Here is a 26,525-nt window from a genome sequence, read left to right as displayed (position 1 = left end):
GGTAGGGTTTTTACTTTCTGGACCTGGATTTGCTTATAATTGAGGGGTTCTGGGGTAGGGTTGAGGGGGCAAATATTTAATAAATGTTTATTAATTATATATTATAATATTATAAATAAATTTTGTTCCTACTCAGTGAATGTGTGAATTGAAGTGTGGAACTGTGGATGGTTGTCTGCCTCTTTATGTGTAATGTGATTGACTGGCGACCAGTGACCTAGCCTGGGGGTAACCAAACTGAGCGCCAGTCCCAAAATGAATAGTGAGGGTTGGACTCAAGAATAGGCAACAGGCTAAAAATAAAGAAAGAAATAAAAGGAAAAGAGTCTTACACAAATGTAAGGAGAACATTTGGAGTGGGCTCCTCCCAGGGTGTATTCCGCCTTTCACTAAGAGTCAGCTCCTACTCCCGTGACACTGAACAGGATGATGGGATAGGAAATGAACGGATACTGCAGGCGTGTGTGAGATGGGAAGACCATCATATTTGAAAAGATTTTAAAAAACAAAAACAAACATTCTTTGAGCATTTCCCCCTTTTTTATATTAACAATATTTAACCATAAAGTCAGTTAATGGGAATTGAACACAAGCACACAAATCAGAACTTGCCCAATACTGTACTCATCACATTAAAGCCCATCATGACTCAATGAGATGTAATATAATATTTGATCTAGAGTTGATGAAAAAAATGTTGATGATTTTTTTTTTCTCCTTCAGTTCCTTCAATGACATTTCAAATAATCCATTCACAAATAAACTGAAACACCCACAAGACTAAATATTTTATAGATGTCCTGAGCCAAAATGTAACTGTAGTAGTTTTGTCCCTGCCTCTTGATGATCACCTTACATATTAAATATCTCTCACATACACTGGTACTAAAACAGCCATTTAGAGGAAGAGTGGGAAAAAAGGGACTCACTGTACATGGCTTGGCAGAAATGACATCAATCTAATTGCTCAGACCAATGCTAGACAATCAGTCATCTTTTCTATTTTCAATGTTTTTAGCAGCATGTCTCCCAAACCAGTGCAAAGTAACCTGTTACCCATATTATGAGAAAAAGACAATAGACTTTTTTAAAAATTATATAACATTCACATATTTTACACACATTACTGTACTTGCAAACTACAGACACAATAATGCTAACAAAAACTTTTAACGATTACGTCAGCAGTATTTTTAAATACATAGTCTAAGGTGTGTATATGACATGACACATCTCCCCAAAAAAGATGGACAAATCAAATGATATGGGTATGGTTTATTAACTGTTTACCTTGAAAACAAAAAAGCAAAAGTAAACGGTCTGCTTTAAAAAAAAATATATATACCTGTACTACACGTATTTGTTTTTATAACATATTTAAAGTTGCAATATGGAACTTTTCCCCCCAAAATAACTTCACAATAAGCTTTTCATTTGACCATTTAGGAGTGAAATGCATTCTAATTATTAGATTAACACCTTAGCTGTTCACAATGGGTACTCCTGCAAGCCTCTGGCCAATAGTTTTCAGACTGGATTCGGGTTAGAATTTCCCGTGCCCTGTCTGCGTATGTGACGTAATGTGCGTGGTGTGTATGTGAAGAACGGTATGTTCAGTTTCATTTTTCGTCAGCAGGTGACAGTAGCGATTCGAAATGGAATATTCTACGTTCAGAAGCTCTAAGTACTTTTGCCATTTCCGACATCTTGGCGAGTGCCTGCTGACGAAATGTTAAGTGAGCCAATAAGGACATCTAGTGGCACACAATGACAACTACATCCACAGGGCAGCATGAAACTTCTTGTGGCAACTTTTGGCGAGTGTGCAGGCCGCGCCCACTCGCGTTGCTGAGTACTATCACTACTGTACAAACTGGAAAGAGGAGCCAGCGCAAATATCTACCCAGATTGAGGACACCGAATCACGAAGGTACGAAAACGTTTCAATGATTTTTTTTGTGTCCATCTCTACAACAATTGGAGGCGTTTGGTAAAATCTGTATCAACTCAAAAGTTTGAGTATCACACAGGTCGTTTGTAAGAGGCCGGGACACCTTGGCGTGTACAGCTTGAGGTGGTACTTTGATTCTAAATGAAAGTCAGTTGTATACAGCGATGGGCTGATTTTAAAATGGTTCAGTCGTGGTACTATTTAGCGTTAGTTAACTTTGATTTCGTTTTACCTTGGGCGCCTCCGCGAACGTTCCTCGCGCGACCGCGCGCTCGAACGAAACCGGCTTCCCAAGTTAATGCTACATTGTCGTTCATTGCGTTTTCTAAGTCATCGAGTTAGTTAGTTTCAAGAAGTGAGACGGAGTGGTACGGAGACAAAGCGAGAGTTTTGTTAAAAGTGTAATTGAAAAATGTGCACAGTATCATCCGCGTTGTGACGTCACTGTGTTTTTCAATCGTGATCGAAATGGTGTCGTATCGCCAGGCATTTAACGTGTTTATATGAATTTTATTTAGTCGACCAACATACGGAATTTTTCTGCAACCGAAAGACAGACACTTTAAATATTTAGAGACAAGACAGTATGGCGTTGGAGGCAGGCACGACAAGCAAGAGAGACAAGTTGGTAGTGGTAACAAACAAAACGAATCGAAAGAGAACGAAGGAGTGGGGTGATGCCGATGCTTCTTGGGAATCCCCCAAGAGGCTAATCGAAACCAGTGTTTCCCAACCTTTAAAGCACATGATACTTTACATTAAAAAAAAATCACATGACACACCACCAAATAAAAATCTCACACATATATTGTGAAAATATGATAATTGCACTTTACCTGGTGTGAATTCTAGAAGTTAATACAATGGTAGCTTAACTTCCAAGTTCAATTTCTTCAGTGTCAGCTAATTTACACATACAGCACAATAATTCTATTAAAACAATAGTCTCCGTTAAAACAGTGATGGCTGCAAGATTTTTTTCTCTCCCGGGGCTGAAAGAGGACTTGACCAATGCATTCCAGGATCTTAATCGCCGTTTTGTTAGGATTTTGAAACCATTTTTGGGACATCTGCAATTTTGTTCAAATTCAGAGGTGTACGTTCAGCCCAAAATGTTGGTCAATTCTGAAAGGTACAACATCAGGTTCCAGTGTATGTTTTTTCTTTGTTCTAAGAAAACACAGCGATGATTGTCATCCTCCGTTCAAGTAACACAATGAATGTACATTTTGTAATCCACTATTCTGTCTTGCTTCATATTAGTGATGTCTATGGGTCGCTCTTCCTCCGTGACCTCCATCTCTCTGCTTGAGATTAAAGCTGAGACCCGTCTTGTCCTCCAAGCTTTCATCCATCGAACACTGTCTGTCCCATTTGTGGAGCGGCCAGGCAGAGTCGGAGGTGTTTACAAGGATTACAACAAGTACAGGTAACTTACTCGTCACGCAAGGCTACTAATGGTATGGAGTTGTTATTGTGATAATTTGTTTGTGTCATCATTAGTGACAAAATACTTCCATAGAACACATTTCTGTGTAGTACTAGTGCTGGTCAGAAAATTAGAATATCGAGGAAAGGTCCATTTATTTCAATAATTTGTTTCAAAACATGAGACTTGCTTGATACATTAGTTCACCACACACAAAGTGAAATATTTCAAGCCTTTATTTGTTTCAATTATAATGATTGTGGCAAAAAGTCACATACACACAACATCTACTGTTTCACAAAATTAGAATATTTTATGTGACCAACAAAAATAATCTCAAACACAGATTGTTGGTCTTCTGAAAAGTGTAATCAAGCCATATGCCCTCAGTACTTTGTTGGGCCTCCTCTTGCATTAATTACAGCATCAAGGCAGCGTGGCACGGAGACCATCAGCCTTTGGCACATTTCAGGTGTTATTGTAGCTAGGGTTGTCACCATGCTAAAATTCAAAACTCGATATCGATACCCAGGAAAATACTCAATACTTGATGCCATTTTCGATACAGCAGAAAAAAAAAAAAAAGACAAATATTTATAAAATGCACAGAATTTTTTTATTATTAGCATAACCGCAAATAAATAATAAATTAAATACAATTATTAATAATCAGAAAATGTAAAAACAATCACTTTTTCACAAGAAAATAAATTATGAATAAAACAAACGAAACAATACGTCATACAAAAATTGCCACAATAAAATTTTTGGCTGTCTGAGGTAATAAGACATTTTTTTAGGTGGTTAACAAGTAATCAGAACTATATTTTGAGGTGTAAATAACCAACGATATTTTGAGGTGTAAATAATCAACAATATTTTGAGGTAGTAAAACTACACAACAAATAAACAGTTAGTAAAAAATTAACATCAAATGCTGCAGTTGTACTCAGCTACACCTTTTTAAAAGGCTAAAATTGAAAATATCTATTAAGGCATAAAAGGGTTAAGAAAGTGCACTTAATATATAGCTTTTGGTACCATCGACCATAACAAAATGTTAAAAAAAAATGGAGTAAATGTGGTATCAGAGGGATTGCATTTGAATGGGTTGGATGTTACTTAAAAAATAAAAAGAAATGTGTGCAAATACAAAGCGTAAATTCAGAATCATATTATATATGTTGTGGAGTACCTCAGGGATGGATTCTATGATCAAAATTGCTTATTTTGTATATTAATGATTTAAATGCTCAAATGTATTCCATTTCTGAATGATACTATTTTATTTTATTGTGGAAAAGATATAACACAAGTATTGAAGTTGGTTAAACAAGAATTTAAAATAATAAAAATGTGGTTTTATATAAATAAATTATCTTTAAATCTGGGGAAAAACAAACTTCATGGTATTCAGTAACATGGAAAGACACTGACGCTTCAATCAATATACTGGTAGATGGTATCAAAATCAATAGAGTAAGAGAAACCAAATTTTGGGGTGTTGTTTGAAATGAAAATTTGAGTTGGAAATCACATATACAGTACATCAAGATAAAAATAGCAAAAACAATAGCTCTGTTACACAAAGTAAATGATTCACCGGATAATAAAGCATTGTTCATTTTATACAACACCACGATTGTTCCATTTCTGACCTACTGTATTGAGGTTTGGGGAAACGCCTAACTCAGTCAATATTTATATGGGGGGGGGGGTCATAAGAATAACCACTAGAAAGCCATTTAGAGATCCAACAAATCCATTATTTCTTCAGTTAAAATTTTAGAAATTTTATGAATTGATAGATTACAGTATTGTCCGAATTATGTTAAAGGTGCATAACAAAACGTTGCCGTTGAATATTCAAAAGAGATTTGAAAAAAGAGAAAGCAAGTACGAGCAAGTTGAAAGGAACGCAGATCTTAAAAAAAAAAAAAGATTTATTACCAGACTGATGGAGCATTGTGTTTCAGTAAAATGAATCAGTTTTTAGAACAATCTTAATAAAGAAATAAAAGAGTCCAATTCAAAAATGACATCTAAAAGATTGACTAAATCCATTTTATTAAAGCAATATGAACCAGATTAAGTTTGAACATTATGCCATTGTCATTTTTGTTGTTATGAATGTCAGAAATCATATTGTAAACAGAGTACAGTTGTGACTCTGGGACTAGCTGTCACAATTTTATTTTATTTTATTATTTTGCTGTTGTTGGTGTTTGGTTGGGTTTAAATTGTTTTGTAATTACTTTACCTTGTAAATGAACTGTGGGGAGAAACGGGGCAGATACAATAAAACTTGTCTTCTTTCTGCTCCTTTTCATTCAACAATGAAGAATATTGTTTTGTATTGCCTTTTTTTATTTTACAAATGAATGAAACAAATTATTATTTTGAAATGAGAAAGAATGAAAAACAATTCCAGACCACAAAGTGCACCTGATGTAAAGTTGCAATAGCTAAATTTAGCCATCAAAAATATATCCATACCTGTATATTGGCCACTTTCTTTACAATATCAGCTGCAGGTCTCCACGTTATTACATGGGATGTTTGCAAAGAAAGATATCACAAACAGATTTTCAAAACTTTTAATTACCATAAACACCGGTAAACGTTTTTTCTTCCGAATGCGGCTCTCATTCTATGTCACTGTCGCTTTCAGTGTCATTTACCTCATGAGACAAATTAGCAGACGAGCTTGTGCTGCCCAGTCAAGTCCATGTTATGTTATGTCCTTTGCATGCGGGCAGTTTTGCTAAAAGATTTCTTGCCATTTGAGCCATCCAAGCCTCCCACTGAACTTTAAATACAACATTCACACTGAGGTTGAGTAGCTGCAAATACTTTTTTTTGCATGCCCTGATTGACAAAACGTTTCATCTCATAAATGTATTGGTGGCATGAAACTCATTTGTAAAAATCCATAAATTAACCTCAGCTCATTTAAAGCCACAGGATCCAAAGCGTTGGGAAAAAGTAGCAGCTTGTAGGCTGTAAATTATGGTAGTAAATTGTGTTTTATTAGGTTTATTATTATTATTATTATTATGTTTTTCATTAGGTTATTCCTAGAAATTGTATTCTATAGTTCTGTAAATGCCTACCTTTGTGCAGGCGCCAAACAAAACAAAAGCGGAAAATGTTTGCAAGCAGTTAGCGGTACTTAGTCTAAGGAATTATAATTACACATGTGTGCAAGGCATACATTATAAATTCATTGATAAACTGTTCTGTTGTCTAGTAAATCAATATGTCAAAACCTCAAACAGTATCAACTTATATGATATGACATGATGACATACTGTATGTGATTCATGTTGAGTAGTGAAAATTATATTAATATGTATACTTTTTATTTTTTTACTTTTGCTTTTGCTGCCCTTCAGTGACACTGTCATTATACATTGTATGGGCATGGATTTTGTACCACGTAAGGATGAGAAGGTTTTACGTGATTGTGTGTGCCATCTGTTATTCATTACTGTTCCCACTGTTACTTAATTCACAGTGCTAGCGTCAAGCCAGAACCAAAAGTAAAAGATGGGTGGGATTCTCAAGCCGAAGCGCAAAGCTCAGGAGACGAGAAGAAACCGGGATTTAAGAACTTCCTGAAGCAGCTGCCCCGGCGAAATACTGCACGCTCTTCTGCCAAAGACGGGAAAGGTTCTTTCGAAAAAGACAGCAAGCCCATACCGCCAAACATCAAAGAGCTTTCAGAGGTAAGCAAGTGACACCAAGCCTCCAAACGGCAGTTGATGTGCAAACAAAATGCAGCTTTTCTTGATACAAGCGTACTGTTTATCTGGGTTGGGACTGGCACTGAAGACCTCGCTTAGCGATTGCAATTTTATATGCGATTATCTTTCAAGGTCCTCTTGATAAATTAATCTCTATTACAATAAACCAGTGGTTCTCAAATGGGGGTACGCGTACCCCTGGGGGCACTCCAGGGGGTACGTGGGGGGAAAAAAAACATCCTTGCAAAAATCCTTTAAAAATAATTATTGAATTAAATATTTCAGGCAAATATAAGTTCATAAAACCAATGTTATGTTCAATACGCTATTCAATTTCATTATTTAAAAAACCCGCATTCTACCCCATACTAGAATAGTTCGACCCAACTTGTCACATGCCACCTCGTACCTGTCAATCACTTGGAAACGCAAACAATGGAGTCGTGGTTTAAACGCAAGTCTTCTGAAACCACTGAGGCACAAGTGCAAAAGAAGGCCAAACGTACGGTTGTATTTTGAATATTTCATTTGATTTGGATTTAAATCCACAAGTTGCAACCCACCCAAGGCACTGTGGTTTTTCTGTCGGGAGAAACTTGCTAACAGTAGCATGACGCCAGCGCATCTGCAGCGCCATCTGACGAACCACGAATGTCACGTTGGTAAGCCACCCGACTTTTTTAAGAGGAAATTCAGAATTCAGATGTTCTGAAGATATGATGCGGAAGGCCTCCACAACATCCTCTTATGCAGTGTCTTTGCTAAAGCCATTCACTATCGCTGAAGACCTGCTCCTTCCAGCGGCTGTAGTGCTGGCTGAGACTTTATGTTGATTATTTTTGTGCACAAATATTTATCAATAATTAAGATAATTATTTATTTTTGATAACAGATCTCTACTTACTATGATCCAAAAGAGGACACTTTATGTTGATTATTTTGTTATTTTTGTGTGGACATAAAAATAAATAAATAAATATGTTAATTATTTGTTTTTGAGAACAGATGTTTACTATGATCCCAGGACACTTTACTTTGCTTACTGTACTTTACTTTATTATTTTTATGTACACAAATCAGTATGCATCCATTTATGTATATTTATTTATTTATTTATTTTTTAGATGTTTTTATTTATATATATAATAGTTCAGGAGGGACCAATACAAATAGAGTTTGAAAGACTCAGAAGTTTAATAAATCAGACAGTGTTGGCACGGTTTTTAAGTTTTTGTTTTGTTTTTGTTTTTAATCCAAAAATTCGTTGCGCTAGTTAGGAGATACTTGGCTGAAAAAATATTTCACAGGGGTTACATCACTGAATAAAGGTTGCGAACCACTGCAATAAACAATATCAGATTCATTGAACATCAATGTTTTGGTCTTATAGGTGAGGCTTGTGCTTAAAAAAAGAAGAGGCAGATAAACCATTAATTAAGTCATTTTATTTATTTGCTTCAATAAGAGTTATCATCTCACAAAAAACATATTGTACAGATATATTCTATACAACGTGGCACATGTTATTTTCCTGTCTTGTTGGATTACTGATACAAATCTCAGACAGGTCTGATGACTGGATTTCTTACGTGAGCCTAATTAAAGTAAAATGACGCAGGGTGTGACAATCCTACGCTTCATGAAAATATCTTGAACCTTTACTGCTATGGAGGATAAAAGTTATGGTTTGACCACCAACATTCCATTATCCCAACCCTATTGAGATTCTTGTGGTGCATCCTTCAAATCATTGAGGAATTTCTTCAATCATCTTCAAATGAGATACATTATCCCTGGACCTAAAAGTTCAAAGAATGAGAGTTAACATGTAACTTGGCCAAAGGTGGTTTTAATTTAATTCAAATGTGTATTTAATTTGAAACAATCTTCACACGGGTCATTTTGTCTGTATCACCGTTAACCAGTGATGGGAAAATCCATTTAGTTGTAGTTCATCACAGTCCAAAAGTACTTACCCTTATTTGATTGATCGGTTCATCATTTCCATGTGGAATTTGTCAACAAACTAATTGGAGCTGAAGAGGAAATAATTAATGCAGTCAGAAAATCATACACTTTTGTAAGGTGAAATAATGTTGTCACAATTCACTATTTGTTTCAGTTCATAGTCAAATTGTTTCTTTTGATTAATGCTGAGAAGACTATTAATTAAGCGTGGGGTAACGTAATGAAAACAGTACAGTTATCTCATAATTATGCCATTTCTCATGAAATGTATGCATCAACATTCTTATACCTTTAATATTGACCAGAAAACATTTTCCTGCAGGAAGATGTTTTGTCTCCATCCTCTACATCCGAAGAGGATGACGGTGAAAAGAAACAAGACAAAAAAAAGAAACTGAACAAAAAAAAGCTGAAAAAAAGCCTTTCCAAGTTTTTCAACATAAAGACAGAGAAGGATAAGTCAAAGGAGAAGGAGAAAGAAAAAGAGGAGAAAGAGAAGGCGAAAAAGGAACCTGGATCTCCACCACAGAGGCCTTCCACGTTGCTATTTGACAAAACAGCTGAGCTAACACCGCCCCTAGTTTCCCCAAGTAAGTGTCTCAATTACAAAAAAGAACAAAACAAACCAAGCACTACAATGTGATGTAAGGGCTGGCACCACTTTAATGTCAACGTTTGTAATTGTTTGTGTCAAACATTGTAGCTTACAGGTTCAATTGAAAAAGTAACAAAAATGTGCATCAGCTTATTTAAATACTATTAACCACTATAGCTAGTTGAAGTAATTCTCAACTGATGACTCCAGGTTGTGTCAAATGACAATAAAGCAGACTTGACAATGATTGCTTGTATAACCATTGGGTTCTTGTTTCCTGGCATCTAGATCACCCTCCTACTTTTTATCACGAAGTAGCACAGAAGCTGGAAAAGATTGCCCACAAGTCTAACAGTACGAAAAGGTCGAGTCCCACCCTCCCGCAAGCTCCCGCAGGTAATACGCCTGGGCCCTGTTGGTCAATTACTTTAACCACTGTTTAACCCCTAACCGCCGGTTAAATTCCTAACCCGCCGTTAACTAACCGACCGTTAAATATGCGTTGTTCAAAACATGGTTAGTCAAGCTGTTAATTAACGTTCCGGTCAATGTTAACCGTGCCATTTACGTCACTGATTAGCAACAATATATCCCACAATTCCTTTTGTTGTTTACTTCTGGATCGGCGAAATAAATGCATACTATCCAAACAACCCCTGGCACTCGCCGAATAAAAAGAAGCAGCAACTTGAAAACTTAATTATTCAATCAATGGTTGAAACAATTTATGAATTTTTGTGAAATTATTTATTTATTTATTCATTTATTCATTAGAATTTCCTTCCTTCTACGGTGTCTTTTCAGAGAATATTTTGTGTAATAATTTAGCCAATATTTTTGTAGCATATAATATTGCATGTTTTTGTATGATTTGGTTTGTCATATTTTTGTCAAATGTTTTTTTGTCTAACATATTTTTGAGTGATTTGTATTTTTTGTATTTATTATATTTTGATAGAATAGTTTTGAATTATTTGTCTTGTTTTTGTATTTACACACTTTTAATGTGTGTATTTTTCGTCTAATATTTGTAATTATTACTAATATTTGTAATTACTGTTTTAAATTAAAATTAATTATAAAAAAATATTATTATTATTAAATTAAATTAAATAATTAGCCACGATTCACAGTCTTGGTGTCTTTTTGATTATTGACGTGAAAGCTAACAAGAAACATCACAGGTAACCTCTCTTTGAAATCACCTCCCACTAAATGTTGGGCAAGCCCACTCCGTCCATTTTTAGAACTCATCTTAAATAACACAAATTTTTATTTGTTCTCTTTTGACTTGGCATTGCATTACTGCTAAGCAGTAGCGTGTGCGTAACTCTTCCTCAGAATAATCGCCAGTGTCAAAGTCAAGCCCTCGATACTCTCTCTTTTTCTTGTGCTCAACCACACTGTTAAAAGTTAGCGGTGGTCCTTAGGTGTGATAACTTTAACAGCTAGTTAAAGTTAACAGAGTTTTGAACAACAAGATAACAGAGCCGTTAACATTAACGGTTGGTTAAATCTACTTAACCAGTGGTTAAAGATATAACCGAGTTTTGAACAACCGGGCCCTGGATGCTTACTATGCGTACAAACCCTACAAGGAAATAAATAATAAATAATGTCGTACAAAGTCAAAACCTGTTCCTCAGGTTTGGTCCACATTATTCCACACTACATTTATTGCTCTGGCCAGCTTATTGATTCTTGCTTAGTACATGACTCTCACTGAATCTAAAGTCATTCCCTTTTTCCTTAAGTTTTAGATGACAAAGAGTTAGTGGTACAGCAGCTGATTCAAGTCATGTCTGTCGAGGCAGATTCAATCAACAATAAGGTAGGTAGAAATTGTTATGTAATGTTATTGTTCACCAATAAAACTGCATTTTCTGTAATTAAGCTTCTCATCATGTGACCGCGATCTCCTCTCATCATTCCGACCTGATCACTTTGATCGATACAATGATTGCCTTCAGGATCAATAAAGTATCTCTAATCTTGTTCAGATTCAGATGGACTCATTTCTGCGTTCCAGTTTGTCTCGCCTATCGTACGCGTCCTTCGCCAGGCTTCTCGACACCGTCAGCGACACCATCAGCGACACTCAGGTAATGGACGCGCCACCCCTCATGCCGGCGCCGAGCCCAACGTTACGCCGCATGGCCGTCACCATGGAGGCGTCACGGCGGATCGTGACGGCAACTGGCGTCCATCGCATGCAAGGGTACACAGAGCGCTACATGGACACCTTTGCCCCCTGGTTAAAGAGTCAAGGAGGATGGGTGAGTGCTTGGTCATTCAAATAAAGCAATGCCGGATTTTCAACTAGCTCATTGTGGGAATGCTGAACGTTCCTCGCCCACTCCCACTCCCATACATATAACTGATCATCATGACCAGCTCTCTCCTACTGCTCAGTGTCGCAGTTGGTAAATTGCATTGTCCAGCAACCAGGAGACCACGGGTTCGAATCCCACCTCCGACTGTACATTACAAATATATCCATAGCCGTTATGCTAAGTGGTATACATGTGTAACATCTGATTATCATATTAGGAAATACATTATAATTTCATTAGTAATGAGTAATGCATGTTAGTTTTCATTCAATATCAGATGAGACTTTTCAAAATAAATATGCCGTTATCCATGATTTTGAACAAGTCAAGGTCAGTGCTTAGAGCAATTGCCTGCCACCACGGAGAACCTGGGTTCAAACCCCGCTTGGACCACATTTTAGTACATTCGATGGTTCGATACCAACTGACTATCATATCAGGAAATGGGTTATAATTTCTCTGAAATGATTAAATCCCACTTTAGACAGATTGCAGTTCAAGTTTTCTTTTTATTCATTTGTCATAAAACTACAATTAAAACATTGTCATTTTCACATCATTTATCTTTCAATTTACTTCATAAGCACATGCATTCAAATCTTAGCATTCAGCTAATAGCATTCAGCTTTTCAGCATTCCCACGCAACTTCTTCAGAAATTGCACTTTGTCTAGTTCGGTTGTGTATAATTCCCATTTGGTTTAAGCTTTACTAACATTTTATATTTCCTGTCATCCACAGGAGAATGTAGTAGATATTGAGGATCCTGTGGAATACGACTGAAGAGAAGAGCTTCATCTTTTATTATTATTATGATTATTATTATTATTATTATTTCAACTGTGCCATGCAGGGTCTTGAAGAAGTGTTGTTACATTGTTTTATTTGATGAAGTTAATGCTGTAAACATTTACTCATCAACTTGGATGATTGCTCTGTCAAAGCAAGAGGCCCATCAAGTTTGAATAAGAGTGAAAATGGTTTGATGAATGATTATACTCTATATGTTCTTGCTGACAACTTAGAGTGAGACACACTTTAAAACCAAACAATGGCTGTTCTGGAACCTGTGCCAGTAGTTTCAGAAAATAATAAAACATCACATGTTGAGGGAGTTTTCTCCTTATGATGCACACAAACTATTTGCAACAGCGTCATTAAGAATTTAAATGCTTAATACTACCTCCATTGAGTGTGTGGCTGTTTAGAGATGCTTTAAGTTTCATAAAAGTTCAGTTCATGGTTCACCCTGTTCCATGTACAAACACTACCATCATGTTTGTTTTTTTGTGTTGCTGAATCTGTTTTCAAAATGTCAAAACCTTGAAATCATCCATCACCATACACCAACGTTTTTCTATTGTGTAGAACTCGTTTTGAAAATGTTTTACATGTGTAATAAGTTATTCAATGTGTATGTGTCTCTCTTCTAGGTTAAGAGGATTGTTTTATGTTAGTTTGAATGTTTGATGGGAGAACGTTCAACTATGCAACAAATTCTGTTGTCCACTACAAATGGAAACTTTTTCAAAATTAATGCTGTCTGCAGTTTAGTTTTTTTTTTTTTTTTTACCATTTTTGTATTTATAAGTACATTACAATATTACAACCAGAAAAGAGGTAAAGCAGCAATATAAAATATACACATATTTATTTACAGCCTGAAGAGCCAATATAACGATATTAGTGTCAAGCATCAGCACTGTTTGAGTTTACAGTCAGTGCAAGTCTACCAAGCAAGGACAGTTTACATATAAGTGCCAAAATATTTGCGTGCTCCATGAGCTTTTTTGTGAACTTGCTGTTTTTGCACTGTAGAAATTGAGTGGACTTAGGGTAAGAGACGTATTTTTCACGTGATTGTGTGAAAAAAATATGAGACAACATAAGACACAAACACAAATGCTTTATCAAATCAAACTCCGATAAATGTGACTTATAACATAGTGTAGAGGTAACTTCATATCACAAATATGCCCGATCATTAACAAGCTTTTTTGATGCATATTCTTCTCATATGTTTCATATATTGTATGTTGCAAAAGCAACCTTTCGACATGACAAGGTAGAAGAACTTCATGAAGGGAAACTGTCACTTAAAACTATCAGTAACAATTTCAGTCAGAGTAAAAATATTTCTCCTGAAAGACAAAACTGTCATTTTGGTTTGCAACAAAATAAATGGTCTATAATAGTACTACTGGTCTATATCTGTACGGAGGAGAAATTGCCACACTAAAAACAAAAAATATATGTGAATAAAAAAAAAAAACTGAATGCCAAAATTCCCCTCACGAAACAAAACATAACAGTCTTGAGACCAAAAACTTAAGGAAACAGTTCACTGGAAAGTACTCATTTGTTGTTATGGCCTTGGTCAAACACAGGGGGAGGGGATCCTTTGAAAAATATACACATAATGCCCCATAATGATAACATAAACAAATAATGTTAAAAAAAAAATTACATAATGATACAAACTTACTTTGTACATCATTTATTCCATTTTAGAATATGGCTGTTGCATAAATACGGAAGAGGATTAGGGCCAGTGAAGAGAGAAAAAATTTTTGGGCAGGATTCTCACTTTATTTTTCTGAGATTAAAGTGAGAATTCTGACTTTTTTCTAAGAATTCTCACTTTAAATTCAGAATTCTGAGAATAAAGTGAGAATCCTGCCAAACTTTTTTTTCTCTCTCTTCACTGGTCCCAATCCTCTTCCGTACATAAAATGTAGAAAAATATTAAATATTGGATGACTTTACTCTTGTGACACTTTACTTTTGTGGAAAACATTTCTCAAACATTGTGATGTTTTGTTGCAAAATTCAACATTGTTTCCTTATTGTTAACTAGCTCATAGTAGACCATTAACAGCCATTTGTGCTTATTAAAAAAAACAGCCATCAAATTTTTAACTGGAATTAGGAGGTGCTTTAATGTAGTCTCTTAATTTCAGTTAACATGTTTTTCTGTCAACTGGGTTTCTCAGAAATTAATCAAACGTAACATTCGACCACTATTTGTTTTTTTCTGGAATGAAAGTAAATTATAATTTGACATCTTAACCAAGAAACAATGTGGTTGCCTACTTTTGTAAAATGGTCCCCAAAAATTTCCTGGATCACCAGTAGCATTAAAAATATATCACCGAAGGATTTTCTACACAAAGTCTGCACACCCCTGTTAAATGCCATGTTTTTGTGGTTAAAAATCTTACCAAGATAAATAATTTCAACATGTTTTTCTACCATTGTGACACTAGAAACTGTTGAGCTTAATTGGAGAAAAGTTGAAATATTTTAGACAGTAGCTATAAACATACACATCTGAGATCATGTAGTTGCACAAGTGTGCACACCCTATAACTGAGGATGTGTCTGTGTTCTGAACTATTGATCACATTTAAAGCTTACTTGAACATCTGAATTGCAGTTTAGGTCAATCAGAGGCACTTAAAATGGTGGCAGTTTTGTATCAACTGCCATTAACATGCATTTGAATGTTAATTCAGAACACAGCCACATCCCCAGTTATAAAAGGGTGTGCAACCACACCATTCAGTTGTTTATTATTACTTCCCCTATCTACATGTTTCTTGTTTTTGTTTCCCCCCAATTGAGTTGTGCAATTTTTAGGTCACATCAATGGTTTTTGAATAGGGGTGTGTAGATTTTCTTCTTATTATTTTTAATAACATTTGCGTATGAAAATGATCAAGCCATGCAAAATGCAAAAACGCACAGTTTGCCCCCCCCCCCAAAAAAACAACGTTTTTTTTTCTTTGACTCCACAGTAGATGCCACACGGGGGTAGCAAAACACGAAGTTAAGATCCTCGACTCACATACTGTAGCTCTAGCATCTGCCAGCATAGTGGAGTAGTGGTGGCCCTGAGGCCCTCCTCTGTGCCGTGTGAGCGATTTTTCTTCTTTTTCTTTTTATTCCCAGGTACTCCAACTTCCACTGGCTGGGATACACTCACCCATGATCCTAATGAGGGCAATGCTTACAGAAGATGGATGGATGATCAACATCTCTCTTGGTTTATTATCCAGTCATCCTCTAATGGCTTTTGTAAAAGAGCTCTCAATCAATATAATTGGCTTTGTCCAAAGCAGATGGACATCAAATTGTATTGATCAGATTTAGCATATTGATTTATGACAGTTACAAAGAGGATGTGCAGTGCCCATGAGGGTTTTGACTTCATCTGTTCAGATTGCCTCCAAGGGCGTTTGGCATGCCAAAAATAAAACAACACAAACGTGTAGATTAACAATTGGAAGCTTTTTTTCAAATGTCCTTTTCCAATCACATGACACAATGTTACCACTGGCACCATGTGCATCAGTTTGTCAGTGTAACCGTAGATTGGCATTTTGTGCCCCGTCCCTTTTAATGGGCTCGTCAGCAAGTTGGCAGTCAGTCCAAATACTTCTCAGCACACATGATTTGGCAGTACATCAGCATGGAGAACACCAAGGCCAAGATCTGATGGGAGCAGAAAGTGAGGTTTTAGTGATACAAATGTGATTCATTTCTTTGTTTTTCAAGGCATAAAAATATTCCAAGTTTACAATTAAATGTACACCTATGAGCTATAGTAATCATTATCAGCAGCTAGCTACGGTAATAATTTGGAATCTTTGTTAATAGTAGTTCATTCCAAGTAATAAACTTGGGTAACAAATAATATGCAGTTGTGTTTTGGGAATAATAATGTGATATTTACTGCAAGGCGCAATATGTACATGTCTATACAGTACGTCTTGTGGTTTTAATGAGGGCAATATTGTTTAAAGTGAAAGTCAAGTCAAAAATGTTATTTGCATTAATATGATGTATGTACCCCTACTATTCTTGTATTACGAGTAATATTTGTTTGTTGTGATGTTGACGTTGATGCGTTTATACTAGTGGTGGCACATATTGCAAAGAAAACATTTGACTTGACCTCACTTTAAAGTTCACTGATGTGTAAAAATGTTCTGGAGACAGTTACTTGCACAACGCCAATGCACACGCCAAACACCAGAACTGATGGAATGTTATCCAGTAGCCACTGCCGGGCCTTTTGGTAACAAGGCTGCAAAAAAAGACACAGACATGGGATAGGAAGAAATCATGGCTTATATCATTATATCATACGATGGCAGAGCGGGAGAGGGCGCGGGGCGTGTCACTGTAGGCAGACGGCATGTTGAGTTGACTAAAATAAATAAAGTATACCACAATAAAACATGCAGCGGATAATGCACACGGTCGAAAACGAGAGTAAATCTTGGCTTGGCATTTACCCGCTTCCGAGCTCTGAAGGAGCGGCTTGGACTGAGGAGCGACGCAGAGTTGGCCTGCTTGCTATTCGACAGGTAAGTGCCAAACAGAAAAGAAAATGTTAGCTTGCTGATTTAGCGACATGCTAGGTTAAGTCACATTGACAGGGATAACTCGGCAATACAGAACGAGGGTTGAACTTTTTTTTCTGGACGGGCCGTGAAGGCATCACAGATTGTTTATTTGGAAAGTTACGTGCGCTATTGGCTGTTTCGTTCTTGAAAACTGTTGTTAGCTCCACACTTGTCCTGATTATTTCACCATCGTTACAAGGTGAATGTCGTTTTAAACTATTCCTGTCGGTGATCGCCAGTGCAGTCTTGGATCAGTAATGTGACCATTTGCAAGATACCTCTTCACTCACTCTCGCAGCTTGGTTGGCTGAGTGCGGTCAGAGGGCGTGAACATTGAGCTCGTATGGGTTGAACCATGGGAGGGATCCGTTTTGAATTGTTTGTTTACAAACAGAAACGGTTTGATTACAAACCGAAATGATCAAAACTCCGGACAGTGCCTTTAAATTAGTGTTGTTCCAATACCGATACTGGTATCGGTAGAGGTCCCGATACTGCATTAAAACAGTGGTATCGGTATCGGGGAGTACTAACAGGTAACATGCCAATTCATTCTGACGCTAAAATAGGACTTTGGATGCAGCATCTTGTATCTTGCTCATGCACGGCATTCACTGATGTGTGACATGTTCACTGTATGCCGAGCTAAGATATCCTATTGGCCCTTGAATGCTCTAAACCAATGGCAGGACGGATTTTTCATGTTGAGAAAAAACACACACGTAGGTATCGGTATGGTATCGGCCGATACGGCAAAGCTTGGTATCGAAATCGGTATCGGGGGCCAAAAAACGGTATCGGAACATCACTACTTTAAATGCTTGAAATGACTTTATAAAATAAAGTAATTTCAAGCATTTAATTTCATTTGTTAAATTTAATTTGTTACAATGTTTTTCCCGGAAAATTACCCGCCCTCTGAAAAAAAAATACTTTATATACGTGGCTGTCGTAAACCAGAGTTGACTCGTTTGGTCTTTTTTTTTGCCCTGCTGGGAATCATTGAAATGTTGAAGGAGAATATCATGACAAGCTTCTATAAAACACATCTGGGTGGTATTGCAAAACAATGCAAGCTGGTTTAAAGACCCCTTGGGAAATTCACTACAATGATGCATGCAATATGTTTTTAATCGGTCCCACATGGGATGAGAACATTCTGGGGTGCACATAAAAAATTTGGTGTACTTCTCAAATGAGCACCAGAGGCTGTTCTTCGGTGCTCGTTTTTCCCAACTCACAACCTCATGGATGAGCTTTAAGACGTACAGCACATCTGGGCAAGGTAGGGCCCACAGGCCACATTTGCTGTCCTCAATCTCTGACCTGCCCTTGAGGCCTTTGTGAAGTCAAAATGTGCACACGTAAACAGTGCAAGTAAACAAAAGCAGTCACTTGACAGCATTGTTATTTAAAAATTATACTTTCTAGATTGTATTTCAATACATGCATCATGAATGAACCTGTTTTCTTTACCCACATTATTTGAGTGGAAGACTGTATTATTAAAAAAATAATAAGGGGCTTTCATCAGACTGAGATAGTCTCAGGTATCAGGGATGTTGTTCACTTCAACTGAGATTGAATAGAATGGTTGCTATGGCAACCGGAGTCCACAGTATGACACAATGAACAGCAGCAGACTGCTGTGGTTACACAGTAATTCAGTGGCAGCCACACAAAGCTGATGGAGTCTGCAGCAATTTCTGCTCTCTGCTGCCCAATGGGATTTTAGAAACAACTAATTTTGACACGCTTACCGTATGAGAAACACCAACTGGATTAGTGAAGCTGATAGAGGATAGATTAGAACCTTTTGGATACTTTTGTTCATTTATATTTTGATGGATGGCAAAAAAAAAACAACAACAGCATTTTTATCCCGTGACAGCTGTCAGTCATTTTTGATCAACTTCATTTTCACATTTGAGTATTTAAGTACTTTTGCACATGTGTGACAGTTGAATGATTTAAAACATTGCACTACAGGGTTTATGATGGCCCTTTAAGGGACTCATTCCATTTCCATTATGGCCTATGAAAACAACGAGATTTAAATAAAACAGATGTTGACCTCTGTCTCGGAATGGATTGTGTTCAATTTAAGAAGTTTGATTGTATTATATTCTAGTTACAGAACGACAACTGCTGAAGAAAAAAACGTTTAGAAAAATCATTTGTGCAATCTGAGCGCTGAAAGCAAGTTGAAAGCATAGCACATTCTGTTCAAACAGCACAATGCATTCCCCCCCCCCCCCCCCCCCCCCCACTAAGGCTACAATGGTATGTAAAAGATGAAGCCTGACTAACTCGTTGTGCTCCTCTTAACATACACATTCGACCTCCCTTGGTGCTCTTCATATATGCATCAGCACACATTCAAGCATCTGGAGCAAATTTAGATCTCATATGAGAGGATCAAGCTTGTCGTTTGGAAACCACATCCCCCCCCCACGTATCCCCGTGTGGATGAGCAAGCACGAAACGAACCTCACTCCATCCATCAGTGCATTGGTTAATCCCGACAGAGCAGCAGGACGATGGCAGCGTTCCATTGAGTACTTCATACCAGTCGGTTTTGTTAGTAACGCCGCAGCATTTGAACTGGCAGAGGAGGATGAGACAAAAACAGTTAAACGCTCCAAAAGTTAAAGTTAAAATAAATGTTGAAAAATATGGCGCTAGAATCGTCATCAGTGGATTAATTATCCAAATTTAGCTGAGCTTAATGGTAAATTTTGAAAGACAATCTATATATATTATTCACAATCTACTTTATTAAATAATAATACACAACATATTGAAATAAATAAATAAAGTAGTCGTGATATACATGTACTGTGTATAGATTTAAAAAATTTAAATAGTTAAATAATTACTGAAATAAATTAATATTTCATGACACATTTAATAATGTATTGAGTTATGCAGTTGTGTAATTAAAGGGGAAATCAACCCAATTTTTTTCTTGACAATAATATGTTATATGCAGCCTTACTAGTCTAAACATAGTTATTCTGATTAATATTGCGTTTGTGGACTGTGAGTTAAGTAGCAATAATAATAATAATAATAATAAATTGCCGTCCCTTGAAATAGATAAAAACAGGTGAATTTTGCTGCTTAACTCATATTCCACAAATGGCAATATTGATCAGAACACCGTATTTAGACTAGTGGTGCTGTATTGAACAGACTATTGTAATTCATTTTGGGGGGTTGAATTCCCCCTTTAATTGTTCCGTTTGTAATATTTATAGAAGTGTATTTTTTTTTTATGCTTACCATTTTCTGAACATTATCCCAAGATTTTTTCAGCCCAGGTTCCGATTCATAACTTTTCATCCCCGCTTTTAAATCACCCTGTGCTTTGGAATCCAGCTGTAAGAAAGCAGTTGGAAAGGTATCAGATTTTTTTTTCTCTCATAGACAAACCATAAAATAGTGGGTGAGAAAACACAATATTTGGATACTTTTCAGTCACGTTAATATCTACCAATCTGAATTCATACATACCGATTCATAAAAGCCTTGCTATAGAAATATAAAGACTAGTAGTGCAATGGAATTTCAACTGCATCTTTAACTCAAGAGCACCATCTAGAGGATTAAAAAAATATTGCAAGGGGTTCATGAAGCTTCATTTTCCCATTACTACAAAGTGCCTAAAAAGCAGGACCCCAACTTGTACTGGTCGACAATTAGGCTGAAAAAATCTTAAATCAGAAGACAGTAAAAGTCAGTGAGGTGAACTACTACATTACAAATGGCTGTATAAAAAAAAGATATCTCACTCTATTTCCATTTAGTCAACTTTTTCAAGGAAATTATGATGATCTTTTTCCTTTGTATCCACAAAAATGTCAGTGTTTCATGAGATATTACTTCTGCCTGATTCTCTTGGCTGAGAATGAAATTATGATTCCTATTAAACAACACTTCCTCTGTGGGCTTTTGGGTATGCTGACATGTGCCATGATTTCCTCACGAAAGATCCAATGATTACAAGGAAGTGATGAAACACAAAATACATATTTCTTGTGATATTTTAAAAATGTATTGTTACTGTGACTTGCATTTTGTGATTGTGAAATATGTGCACTGCTGACAGAATGCTAATGACATAATGCATTGGGATGAGGCCGAACCCTTAATAATAATAATAATAATACTTATTATTATTATTATTATTATTATTATCAATTGTTTTGGTCAAAATAATAAAATTAATGAGCATACTGTTTTTATTGTGGCACAAAACAAATTAAATGTTTATGAAAACCTAATTAAATCAATCAATCAATCAAACCATTATTAATACATTGAGTTGACAGTTTTGATGCTTTGTCCAAACAACTGTTTTAATTTTCAAACCCTGCCTTTTAAAAGGATACATTTCTGACTTGACTGCCATTGCAAACTGCCAGTCTACTACACTTTATCAGTAGAAAAATATGTGTTGAAGGTGCGCTCACCTGATCTCGAAAGATGTGTATGACCAGCGCAAGAGCGACTTCTGTCAGGACAAGCAGCAACAGGATCACAAAGAACTGCACAGGAGGAGAGGGGACAAGTTAAAAACCCGTTTCCTGGATTTATCAATCGCAGCAAAGCACGGCCTCAATAAATTGGGTTCGGGACAGCGCTTCGACCGCATATGTGGTCCTACCATGAATAACAGGCAGCGTTGTTCCTTCAGGGCCCCAAGACAGCCGAGAAAGCCCGTTACCATGGTGATCCCGCCAGCGACCAGCAGCAGGTTGGCTGCCGAGAGTGACGGGAAGGATAGAGGAAGAGATGAAAACTCGGACTGGGTGAAGGACAGCCAGACGCCAACGCCAAACAATCCACATCCTCCCAGCTGTTCGGGAGACACAGCATTCGCAATAAATATATATTGCATTCAAAGATGGGAGTCACTGATGCAAATACTCACCCAGAAGATGAGGTTAAAGACGAACATCACATATTTGACGCAGCACAAACATTTGCGAGACGCTGACATCCTGCAAAAAGAAAGTGAGAGTCAACAGAATGCCTTTATCTCCAGTAGAACTTATTTAGCTATCGGCGAGATGTTCTATTGTGCAATATTCTATTGCTTGAAATGCTCTGTAAGTCAATAAAGCAGTGTCTTTTATAGCTTTTTTTATGCTCTGGTATTATTGATTTTTTTGGGGGGGTGGGGGTGGGGGGGGGGGGGTAGAAGTGTACTGAAACTGATAATGCAAGAAAATACAATACAACATTTTTTTAACATAGATACCCCGATTTAGGGATTGCAATGTGTCACTACATTGACAACACTTTATCAACAATCAATAAAAACCTTTTGCTGTTGTATGTTTATGTTTATAAAATAGCCAACCTTTTGGGCCACCCCAAGCTTTGTTGTTTTAATGACTTATTTTTGACATTTAAAAACAGTAATAATTAGACATTGTTGCAGGTAGGAGTCAAAGGCAAACTATATCTTAAAATGTTAAATTGTTAAAAAAAAAGAAAGATAATAAATAAATAAATAACTGAATAAAATGCATCTGAACTCCACAATTTTTCCTTTTCTTTCTTCTTTTTTTTTTTTAACATAAAATATTGGAAAAAGAACATAGACCAAAAACAAGGGGAGCACAAGAAAAACAAAGAACATGACACCCAGACCAAGACTGAACAGAACAGTTATACAAACTAATGAGACAAGGCGCACTTGTATACACATGGGTATGAGTGGAAAGAGAGACCAGGAGGAAAAATACACGTGACAACATGGACATAGTCACATATATGCCTCATTGAGTTGGCCAGTTGCTACATTATGTTAAAACTGCGGCATATTGGATTATTGGATGTGGCAGATTATTGCTAATAAACTCAGGTGATTAAATGGACTGATCTTCATAGAGCTCCTTTCTACAAATTGCATGCAAATTAAGAGTTAACACACACACACACACACGCAATACAGTACAGTTAACATCAGTCAGCATGCTCTGATTGTGTTTCCTTGACATGCTTGCATAGTGACACATTTCCTTGCCGTCACGAGTTAGTTTGTACAGAGCTCTAACTTTGTATCATGTTGAAGATGCACACATCTTTTGTCCACGCATCCGTTTGTTTGTCCATGTGAACCCGAGTGGTCTTCCCTCTGATGGGTGACCTCACACAGGAAGTCAAATTGCTGACAGGAAGGAAGCTCCCTTCCCTTCTCAATAGACCTAATTATACTACTGAAGGCATTTCCCATGGCCGCAGCAAACTTGTGATCCACAGAGGGGTGCCCATCAGCTAACCACTACTGGTGTATAGTAAACAACATGACATTTGGATTTGTGGTCTATTTGTTTTACCAGCAAAACAGTTCTGTCTTCTTTTCAGAAGCTATCGCAATAACTCATCACATCCCAATGTATATTTTCAAATGTGTTTGTTGAATCAGATGAGTGTCTACTTAAGGCTTCAACATTTATTGAAATAATAATAATAAACCATCCATCCAACTATTTTCTTAACCGCTTATCCTCACAAGTGTCGTGGGGGTGCTGGAGCCTATCCCATCTGGCTTCGGGTAGTAGGCGGGGCACACCCTGAACTGGTTGCCAGCCAATCGCAGGGCAGACAGAGACAAACAACCATCCTCACTCATAATCACACCTATGGACAATTTGGAGTGTACAATTAACCTGCCACGCATGTCTTTGGAAATGTAGGACAAAACCGGAGTACCTGGAGAAAACCAACGCAAGCACGGGGAGAACATGCAAACTCCACCCAGGAAGGCCAAAGAGTGGACTCGATCTAACGTTCTCTGCACTGGGAGGCGGACGTGCTAACCAGTCAGCCACCATGCTGCCCAATAAGAATAATAATAATAATAGAAAATATATTTAAAAAATATATAATAATATTAATAATTATTATTATTAATTTATTAAATGTATAAAACATATAAAATATATAATAATAATAATAATAATAATAATAATAATAATTTAGAGCGAGAGAGAAAGATTGAGGAATGTTCTAACGGCGGATAAAGAATTTTGAATTTTTGGCTGGAGTTTGCCAACATTAAATTCTTGCAGAATAAATAAACCCTAACCCTAGAACAACATTATAGGCCTGCTGTTTACCAAAAACCATACGATGCCTTCAAAGAGAACAACAATTTTCTGGGACAAGTGGTGCATTAATTATCTGACAGAAGCACAGGGGTCCCAATGTATTTGGCCGTAATATACAGTATACTTACTGTATGTGTACAGTTTGGCTGCTAAATATCATTGAATTAAAAAGCGCTTTAAATTCAGGATTCAGGGTCATTTACCTTCACTGAAGTATGATTAAAATAAAGTTTGAATGGGCAGTGACATTTGTGCTTCTTCAAGTAAATGTGCCTATTTATTATTGTAAATGAACCTGATATGGATTCTAAGATAATGAATTTAACAATACAGACAAGAGCAAGAACCTTTGCTTCCTTCAAAAATGTTGAGGAATTTTTGGATGACAATATTTGATGAATGTTCCTACTCTGTTCGACCCAAATGATTCATAGCATTGCAGGAGGGAGAGCTGGTTCAGATATTAATCATTGAGAGGTCGTAGCGGACTCAGGAATGATGTTTGAAGTTATCATATTATGATCAATTGCTTGACATCTTAACAAAACTCAGAGCTTGATGAAAATGTCTTAATGTAGTGCACATTGAACTTTTTCCACATTTAAAGAAAGATAAACATCAAATGCAGTTTGTGTTTGTTACAAATGGATGACGTAATTTTTAAGGTAGTACAATGATTTTCTTTATGGTTGAGAAAATTGACAACCACATGTATCTAAAAAGATTTACAAATAAAAGGGAATATTATAGAATCTTATTTGAAATAGCTATTTAAAAAAAATGTTGATCATATTTGGAATCTGTGCAGATTTTACCTCGAGGGTGTGTTTCAGTTGTAATGTTGTTGCAGTTGGTTTTATGTTCCCAAACTTGTTAATTCCTTTGTTTTCCTCTTCCTTTGCAGGTCCTCTTCAGGAGGAGTCCCTGAAGCAGCCAAATGTTTCAAGACGCTTTTCTTCCACTGTGATCGCCTCCTTCCCCCAATTAGTTTGTCTTCTTTCTTGAGTGCCAACCTTTTGACTTGGTGTATTTTTCCATCTGAGAAGCTTTAGCCTAGTTTCAAAAGTTTCCAGATGTCTGACTTTGGGCCGTCCCTCTCTGTGCTCCTCCCCCTCCCCATTCTTTCCATGTATTTCCCCCATTTCAGACCACTACCTCCACATTTTCTCTTTGTTCAAAAACACTGTTGGAATCACTCAGATAAGGCCTCTATTAATGCAGTTGCACTTGAAACTATTGAACATTACTAAAATGTTCATTTACAAAATGTACAAACTTTCAAAAGATGGCCACTTGTACAACAATATACAGGACAGTGGAACCCTGCATCATGCATGCAGATTCATGTTTTTTTTCACCCCAATAATTTTTCAATATTTTTTTCAATATCTTCATATATTTCATTTTTTTTATGTTTTTGTTTTCTGGGCCTTTTTTCGCGTAATTCCCCAAGTTTTTAGTGGAAAGTTTCTCAATGTTTTTTGAATAATTTGGGGGGGGGGGGGGTGGGGGGGGTTAAAGATATTTTCATTTACAATAATAATGATAATAATAATAATAATAATAATAATAATAATAATAATAATAATAATAATAACAACAACAATACGTTTATTATTATTATTATTATTATTATTATTATTATTATTATTATTATTATTATTATTATTATTGTTCCCCAATGCATTTAACAGGCATAAATTAAATGCGAATTTTCACTATTCTCTGGTCCCTCTCCCCAGCAAATAGAGGGGTCCACTGTATTTACATTAGATCAGAATGTGTGATTTATAGTCAGTACATTCTCAAGATTCAGGGAATAGTGAACAGCTGAAATGTAATGCTTAATACATTAAGCATCCTGCCATATCATATTATATGATAATGATATCAAATCAATATTATTTACTATGAAGACATTTCTGTATTGCACTCATGTGTTATATACGTCACATAACCAACCAATACC

The 26,525-nt window shown here is 36.4% G+C and overlaps 2 protein-coding genes across 3 annotated transcripts; one reads left to right on the top strand and one right to left on the bottom strand.

Moving 5' to 3' along the window:
- The first annotated feature begins 1,804 nt into the window (after positions 1-1,804).
- On the top strand, positions 1,805-14,577 carry bcl2l12 (BCL2 like 12). 2 transcript variants are annotated; one of them, XM_086069961.1, is made up of 8 exons: positions 1,805-1,930; positions 3,215-3,380; positions 6,898-7,108; positions 9,417-9,684; positions 9,978-10,085; positions 11,444-11,520; positions 11,719-11,965; positions 12,763-14,577. In XM_086069961.1, exons 2-8 carry the CDS (start codon positions 3,217-3,219, stop codon positions 12,780-12,782), a joined length of 1,095 nt encoding a protein of 364 aa, XP_085926087.1. In that variant the 5' UTR covers positions 1,805-1,930; positions 3,215-3,216; the 3' UTR covers positions 12,783-14,577. The 2 variants fall into 2 exon arrangements, with proteins under 2 accessions (XP_085926087.1, XP_085926080.1); XM_086069954.1 differs by having other exon boundaries at positions 11,690-11,965.
- Positions 13,908-25,617, bottom strand: tspan4b (tetraspanin 4b). Its single transcript, XM_086069971.1, has 8 exons — positions 25,372-25,617; positions 22,369-22,438; positions 22,102-22,293; positions 21,908-21,982; positions 20,718-20,813; positions 19,923-20,036; positions 17,027-17,110; positions 13,908-16,515 (listed from the first exon to the last, which is right to left on the bottom strand). The coding sequence occupies exons 2-8, from the start codon at positions 22,435-22,437 to the stop codon at positions 16,447-16,449; spliced, it is 699 nt and encodes a 232-aa protein (XP_085926097.1). The 5' UTR covers position 22,438; positions 25,372-25,617; the 3' UTR covers positions 13,908-16,446.
- Between the last annotated feature and the right edge of the window lie 908 nt (positions 25,618-26,525).

This window comes from Leptonotus elevatus, chromosome 1 (genome assembly GCF_054856555.1).
Source record: "Leptonotus elevatus isolate MCC_2025b chromosome 1, RoL_Lele_1.0, whole genome shotgun sequence".
In the NCBI taxonomy this organism is placed as follows: domain Eukaryota; kingdom Metazoa; phylum Chordata; class Actinopteri; order Syngnathiformes; family Syngnathidae; genus Leptonotus; species Leptonotus elevatus.
The sequence above is the reverse complement of the archived record's forward strand: the minus strand, read 5'-3'. Positions and strand labels throughout refer to the sequence as shown.